The sequence below is a fragment of the Phyllostomus hastatus genome, unplaced genomic scaffold, assembly GCF_019186645.2.
Source record: "Phyllostomus hastatus isolate PE091 unplaced genomic scaffold, TTU_PhHast_1.1 phas_scaffold_78, whole genome shotgun sequence".
Classification (NCBI taxonomy): Eukaryota; Metazoa; Chordata; class Mammalia; order Chiroptera; family Phyllostomidae; genus Phyllostomus; species Phyllostomus hastatus.
The window spans coordinates 65,474,979-65,482,362 of NW_025334041.1; the positions used below are offsets into that span (position 1 = coordinate 65,474,979).

General features: G+C 54.9%; 1 protein-coding gene across 2 annotated transcripts; it reads right to left on the bottom strand.

The window, feature by feature from the left end:
• Positions 1-348: 348 nt before the first annotated feature.
• Positions 349-6,485, bottom strand: NEURL3 (neuralized E3 ubiquitin protein ligase 3). Of its 2 annotated transcripts, none has more exons than XM_045828267.1 (4): positions 6,315-6,485; positions 2,975-3,460; positions 1,976-2,073; positions 349-1,311 (listed from the first exon to the last, which is right to left on the bottom strand). In XM_045828267.1, exons 1-4 carry the CDS (start codon positions 6,340-6,342, stop codon positions 1,156-1,158), a joined length of 768 nt encoding a protein of 255 aa, XP_045684223.1. In that variant the 5' UTR covers positions 6,343-6,485; the 3' UTR covers positions 349-1,155. The 2 variants fall into 2 exon arrangements, with proteins under 2 accessions (XP_045684223.1, XP_045684222.1); XM_045828266.1 differs by having other exon boundaries at positions 1,976-2,047; positions 6,315-6,480.
• Between the last annotated feature and the right edge of the window lie 899 nt (positions 6,486-7,384).

A 7,384-nucleotide genomic window follows, 5' to 3' on the forward strand; every position in this document is an offset into this window, starting at 1 on the left:
GCCCCCTACCACAAACACCTGCTAAGGGGGGGCTCCCGGTCCAATTTCTCCTTTTATTCAGGAGCCAGACTCCCATAAAGGTCCCCCCAAATCAAGGGTGGCAAGAGCAAAGCTTGGTTGTGACTTCAGGGCTGGTAGTGTAAGATGGTCTCCTTCAGGTGCTTGGCAGAATAGAGCACACAGGCCTGAGGGCCCAGAGTGCCGGCCAGTCCACTGCAAGCCCGGTGTGTACTGTATATTCTGTACAGGACAGAAGGGGAGATCCCCAGATGCCCCAGCATCCTGACCAGCCCCACCTCCACCTGCTCTCTCTGACTGCAATAAAGGTTCATATTCATTGTAATGTCATTCATAAAAAAAGAGAAGCTTTATTTTGATAGATCAGAAATTGGTAAGGGAATAAGCACAATGACAACAGTGCCCTCTCGCGTGCTAAATCATCTTCAGATACATGATTTCACTGGATCCTCACAACCACACTGCAAGGTAAGTGACTCCTGACTCACTTTACTGAGGACTTGATGGCAGTGTGCCAGCTCTCACATGGGACTGTAAACACTCCACACAGATGCCTCCCTGCATCTGGTGCAGCTCCTTAATCCCCAAAGGGGAGGGCTGCCACAGGAAAATGCAGGTACCTTAACTTCCTCAGCTATAAAACCAAGGGTCAAGCCACCCATCTCAGATCCTCCTCATTTGACACATGTGGGTTCTTGGTGTCCCATGAACCTTGGCACCCATAAGTGCCTAGATTGCTAGGTCAATGGTGACTATACCAAGTGGCCAGCAAAAGCCTTGACAAGCCTTGGGCATGAGAAACCTGTAGCTAAGCAGAGGAAACTCAAGCCTGCTGGCCATTGCTGAGCCACTGTCTACAATCAGGCCACCATCAGATAGATAATTCTGGTGTGGGTAGGGAGAGGGGCTCCCCCCTGTACCACTGGCCCCAACCCGTTGGGTAAGGGGAAGAGCCATCATCCCCTACTCCTTCTCTATGCTCTGCTCATTACCAACTAGGCTTTCTGACTTTTCTGCAGAAATTGGGTGGGCTGCCCCTTCTTCCCCTGCAGGGACCAGCTCAGAGCTAGGCCCACTTTGCCATTCATACAGGAAGTCCTTCCCCAGTCCTCAGAGCAGAAGAGCCCCATGCTGAGACTACCCCCTCAATCTCACAGCGACACACAGGGCACTTGGCTGTGTCCCTGAAGACCCTCCAGGCGCAGCAGCTGCAGAAGTGTGTGTGGCCACAGGGGACAAGGCAGGTGTTGGCAGTACAGTGGAGACAGACGGCACACTCCTCTCCTGCTGTGGCTGGAAATGGGGACAACATAGGTCAGGGGCATATGTGGTCAAGGAGGGGGCAGCTTACTCACGATATAGCCACAGAAAAGAGAGCCAGGCAGTTGTAGTGAGAAAAATATTACCTTGTGAGAAAATGCTCATAATGTAATCAAGTGAAAGAAATTAGTAAGAAAGCCATAATGTATATTACATCTACATCATAAAACTGTGTAGAAAAAAGAACACAAAGCACAAATAGTTCCCCATATATATATGAATGGGAGGAAATCCACCTAGGAAGCAATGGGAGATTTTTTTCTTTTTGCTTCTCTTTCTTTATCCCTTAATAATTTTTTAAAGTCCTGGTTGGCAAAGGTGCTACTGTGAACAAGGATTGCTTTTGTAAGACAAGCACAAAATAACATCATCTGCTCATGAATGTGCTCTTGTAACCTGGACTATAGCCAATGTTCTAGAAGGCAGAGCTATTAAGCTACTTTTTTTTTGTTTTTTAAACTGCACAGCCACCATTGCTTTTAGGTTCTAGTAGGTAGAGCCAAATTGTTGGACCTAAAGCCTGTGATAGACTTGATGGGACTTGAAAGACTTTCCTGAGTTCCCAGGGCTGGGGCCTCCCTGGCTCCCCTGGGGCTGGAGGCCTGGGGAGTCCCAGGTGTTGCAGAAAGACACTCACCTTCAGGGTCAGAGGGCGTCTCCTCAGGGAGGGCCCAGGGCGAGGCTCTGGGGAAGGCACTGGCTGTGGGATCTGGGACAGAGATGGGGGACTCAGGCCTGCGAAGAGTAGAGCCAGGGTGCTCCCGTCTCACCCACCACACACCCCAGGCAGTGCCCATCACCTGTCTTTTCTGGGTGGCAGTGCATGAATGAGCTCCTGGCAGCTCTGAGAGCCCCACCCCAGCTGCTCCTGTCTCCATTTAACCCAGCAGAGAATTTGTGGGGCTGTGGATCCTTTTTCTTAAACCAGCCTTCCTTTAGACACCTCCTCTTTACTCTGCAGCCACTGTCTAAGTGGAGACCCTCAGCATCACTCAGCACGGGGATCCAGCGGAAACTGGAGAATACAGGTGTTGGACCCTGTCCTACACTTACCGAATCGGGCTCTCCAGTGGGGACGCTCCTACAGCTGTGACAAGCTGTGTTGGGGGACCATGAACCACCAGCCCAGGAACAACAAAATTTCTTCTATGGGTCTTCCTGTACCTATCTACTCACTTCCCTGAAAGCCACTCTCCCTGCAGGCAGCTAGAGAGATAGTCTTGTTTTCCCCACTGACTGGCGAGTGTCACCCGTGCCCCACAGGCTGTCTTCCTCCTCACGTCTACCCCTCGCCCTGTGTTGCCTCAGCTTGTCACCTTGTCCCCAGTGAACTAACTCCTACTTAGACCGCAAATCCCCACTCCCAAATTTCTTCCTTTGTGAAAGGTGATGAGCCCTTTCACTGATGTTTGGGGTGCTGGTCATGTGTTTTTATCATTCTTTAGGAACAGCTGCCCTTCCAGTGCTTGGGTTTTGTCCCCTGCTCCCATCCTCACCTGGCACTGGCAGAAGCTGATGGGAAAACTGACTGAATACGAATAAATGGTTCTCCCCTAGGCTCTGGATTCTGGTGGAGTACCTCCTGACCGTCCACCTCCCCTCAGGGGCAGTGCCTGATACAGACGAATGGCCTCACCCAACAGCTCGATGGCCTTGGTGGTCCCGTACACGTCCATCACGGCCCAGAGCGGGGCGCCCATGGGCACGCCCTTGCGCAGCAGGAGCCTCGGGCCCCTGTTGACCTGGGCACAGAGTCGTCCGTGGCGGTTCACCCAGAAGCTAACAATGTCCCCCGCCAGCGCGCAGTCATCCGGCAGCAACGCTGCCCATGTCGGGCTCTGCTGCTCCAGGTCCGGGCACACGAAGGGAGGCAGGCTGGGCGCCTCCACGCACGCAGGGTTCAGGCGCGTGAAGCCCACGCGAAGGCCACCGTGCCAGCCGCCCTCATGCCCCAGCACACGCAGTGCCACGCGCTCCCCCGGCCGCACCGGCCTCTGGCTGAACACGATGCCGTCGTGAAAAGTGGCAAGTCGGTATGCAGTGATCCTCTTTGCGTCCAGGATCACATGGGCGCCTTTGGCCTCAGGGTGGAAGCGAAGGGTCTCCAGGGGTTCCTCTGTGTCTGCAGCGGTCAGGGGGATGTCAATGAGGGACAGCCCAGGCCCACCGGCTCATCTGGCCACCTCCACCTTTCCTTCTCCCCCACAGCTACCCCCACCCGAGCGCCTCAGCATCCTGGGGCAACCTTGACTCTTATGGGGAGGGCATTTCCACCATCCCCAGCTTCCTGGGGGCTACAACCCTTAGAGACCTGCCTAGAGCTGGCAAGCAGCTCACTTTGTCTGGGGTCTGAGTTCTGTGAAACCCCTCAAGCCTCAGTTGCCCTCCCCCGCAGGGTGGTTGTAAAAGTTAAAAGCACTGATGCTGCAGGTACAGGCTTTCGGTACCCGGTGTGGTTCTGTTGCCATTACACAGAAAGAGCAGTTTCGAGAACAGTAGGGAACATGTGGCCCTGGCTTTGTCCTACAGATGTATTTGTTCGATGTACACATCTGAGCCTAGAAACAACCTAAAAGAGAGAGGCCCGCCAACTCTGCTTGGCTCTGGCTGATGGGTCCCGTGTTGGTGCTGTATTTTCTCTTGTCTGACTTTCTGATCTTACCACGAAGAACCTGTGAAGGCCTTCACTTGTGAAGGCCAGTCCCCCAGTGAGGGTGACTTCCTTGCCCTGGGAGAGAGGTGGTCCTGGTAGCTCCCCTCGGGTGAAGGCACAGGCTGGAAATGGGGTCTCGGGTCATGCGTTCAAGGCCTGGGGTGAACTTTGAAATCAAGGGACTTCCTGACCTGACTCTACTTGGCAGCTAGGAAGGGAGATTAGCTTACTGGGCAGCCCTTCATGTCAACTCCAGCGGCCTGGGGGAGGCCTGGAAGAAGCTGGAGAAGCTTCCTGCGCAGAACTGCTCTTAGTCAGCTCCCCCAAATTTACCACTTCCCTCCCCTTCTCCCCCCTCCCCTCCTGGCCCTACTCTTTCTGGGTTGGATGAAGGAGCCTGAAAATAAAAAGAGGTAAGTTCAATCTGAACTCGAGTGAGACCCCAGCCCAGAGGAGTCCCCAGGTACCTGAATGTGAAGAGTTAAGTGCCCACCTGGGCAGGCATTGGGCTGGGGTGGGTGGAGGCAGCTAAGAGTTCCCGATGTAACCAGCCAAAACCCACCTGGGCAGGTGGAGGCCACCTTCCCCACCCCCACCTAGGCTGGTTCATCGTTCATTCCTAAAGTGGGGGCTGGAGAGGAGCCTTGGAATGGGCTTGGTTAGGGTGGTGAGAGGCATTCAAGCCATCTGCACATATCACCATGTCCACTGCTGCCACCACCCTGCAGACAGTGGGTGCAGAGCTGGGTTTCAAAGAGGGATTGCCTCAGCCCCTAGCTGAGGAAAGGGCCCCCACCTTGGGTTGGGAAAACAGGACACCCCTCATGCTCAGCTCCTTGGTCTAAGAGGGTGACCTGCAGAGATGAGCCTGTCCTGGCTGGAAGCTGGCCCCCCTCCCTCAGGGAGAGTCAGTGGATGGAGTTCCCACCCCATTCCCTATTCATCTGCCTGGACAGAGGCTGGCTCAGGCAGAACTGACTCTAGGGGCAGGAGGGGAGTCGGGGGAGAAGGAGGGAGAAGGAGAGAAGGCAGGGAGCTGGCTGACTGGAAGGCAGTGCAGGGAGGAGGAGGAACTCCCAGGAGTGGCCTCAGTGGTTGCATAAGTTCCTCACAGGATGGGAGGGGTGGGGCGGGCCTGGGGACCCTGGAAAAGGGCAGGCTTCATCCTGGACAGGAACTTGACAGTCTGCAAAGCTTGCCCATCCCAGCCTCAGAGCTTCCCTGAAGCCTGTGGGGACTATGTGCTCTCCATGTCAGAGGAGGGAGGCTGAGAGGACACCCAGCTGCACAGATCACAGGCAGCCAGGGGCCTGGAGCACCCTTGGGTCAGCTGCATGCCCAGGCTCTCCAAACAAACAATCTCATAGCCCCTCACGATGGGCTGAGTGTGGCCCCTGCAAGGTGCTTCTGGGAGGGAAGCCAAGAGGTCCAGAGAGCCCAGGGGACTGCATGGCCCACCAGGGCCCATCCTCTACTCTGCACAGGGCTCTGTGCTTGAACCTGGCTCACAGTGGCGTAAAAGGTGTGGGAGCCCACCCCATCCATGCTCTCCTATGCTCTCCTATGCTGCCTCTCATGGCACCACTGGTGCCTGGGATCCAAACACAGTTACTAAGACAGCAGCAATGGTGGCAGGCCCCTCCCTACCCCCAGGCTCTTGGTGCCACCTGCTCTTGGTGTGAGAGCCAAGTGCTGCTGGGGGAGGGGCTGGTAGGGAGGGGTCTCTGCCTGGGAGGGATCAGTGTCCACAGAGGTGCGGTCACATCTCCAGAGGTAAAAGCCCAGGTTCTCCATCTTTGCCCCTCACACCAAAGAACACTGTGGCCTCTGGTGAGGTGCACCTTTTGGTTTCTGCTGCCAGCAGTCCTGTAAGCCAGCAGGCGGGCTGCAGAGGCCCCGGGTTTGGGTGAGGAAACGGAGGCCCCAGGGAAAAGTGACCTGGCCCAGGTCCCACAGCTCAGCTTTCACAGCTGGAGCCCCTTATCTTCCACCAGGCCCCCAAACTCTACGGTTTCCCACCCAGCCAGTCTTCTCCTTGTACAGCAGGATCCAGAAGCAGCTAGGCCATGTGTGTCAGCTGGTCACTGCAGGGATGCCAGACTTAGTCACTGGCATCTGCTGGAAACTTGCAGGGACAGGAAGCTTACAACCTCACTGCCTCACTACAGCAGCTAATGAGCTCAGCCTGTTTCGGAAGCTCTTTCTGAGTAATGTTTACACAACTACACCGCTGTCTCTGGACCTGTCCCCCAGCAGTGACCCAGAGCTTCCCCTGCTTTTTGCATCCCTCTGTCTAGAGACCAAGCACATGGCTCCTACTTACCAGCCTGGGAGCAGAGCTGGGCGCCCATGGGCCTGGGCTTCTCAGGCTTGGGGTCCCTGGTCTGGAAGGGGTTGTCTGAAGAGGCCAGTAGACAGGTTTCCTGAGTGAGCTCCCCTGGTCCCCTTGTTATAGTCTGGGATCACGTTACAGGGTTGATGATTAATTGGACATTGCTGTCACGAGTTAAAATATCCATGGAATTTCCCGGTGTTTCCTAGAGCAGCAGGTCTGCCCAGCTAGCTAGCTTGAGGGAAGCAGGGCCTGGCATGGCCTGGGTGTGGCTTAGGGTAGACTTTTCACCCACTTCCAGGCAGCCACTCCCCTGAGGCACGTGTATACGTGCCTGTGCCCATACCTGACCCGGAGGCACCAATTCCAGCAGCCTGGGCTGGGGCCCAAGTCGGTCATTTTTAAAAGCACCTTGGTTGATTCTAACATACAGCTAGGGCGGAGATTCACCTGCACACAAAGGCACTTAGTCAGTGTTGCTAAAGTGAGCTAACTGAATACACTGCATCCCAGAACTTGTGGAGTGGCCCCACCCAGGTTTTCACAGAGAGGAGGTGAAGTAGGTGGAATGGGAGTGTTACAGAACAACAAGGAGGCCAAAGGGGGCCGAGGCAATATACTATTACCAAAAGAAACCCCCCCAGGTTCATTATGTCCGCCACCAGAGGAAAGACATCTCTCAATGCCAGAGATCTGTAAAAAGGAAAGGAAATGTTTATTTAATGCTATACAGACTTCAAGTAGTGACCCAATGTCTTCATCAAAATCCCAAAGTCCCTTAAAATACCCACAAACACACACAGTCCTTCCTTCCCCCCTTTGCCCAGTATGGGGTACCATATCTCAGGAAAAGAAATAGAGGTCCATGGCTCAGGCAGCCCCTGGTTCTTCCCAGTAATCTGTCTCAGCTGGTAGACCTCCCTCGGTTCCCGGCACCATCAGCTGCATTGCTGGGATCTCCAGCTAAAGCTGGGTGGTGGTTCCCCTTTCTAAAGCTGTGGGGGTCCCCACTCTGCCAAAGACCGAGTGGTTCTCCCAGGGCCGCCTTATCTGGGTTTTAA

Bases quoted from the DNA above. Each gene is read 5' to 3' on its own strand.
- NEURL3 (XM_045828266.1), bottom strand. From the start codon at position 6,342: ATGGGCGCCCAGCTCTGCTCCCAGGCTG. The intron at 2,048-2,974 runs GTGAGGCCATTC...TCTCTGTCCCAG, and splicing joins CAAGGCCATCGAGCTGTTGG to ATCCCACAGCCAGTGCCTTC. The intron at 1,312-1,975 runs GTGAGTGTCTTT...CCCCATTTCCAG, and splicing joins GACGCCCTCTGACCCTGAAG to CCACAGCAGGAGAGGAGTGT.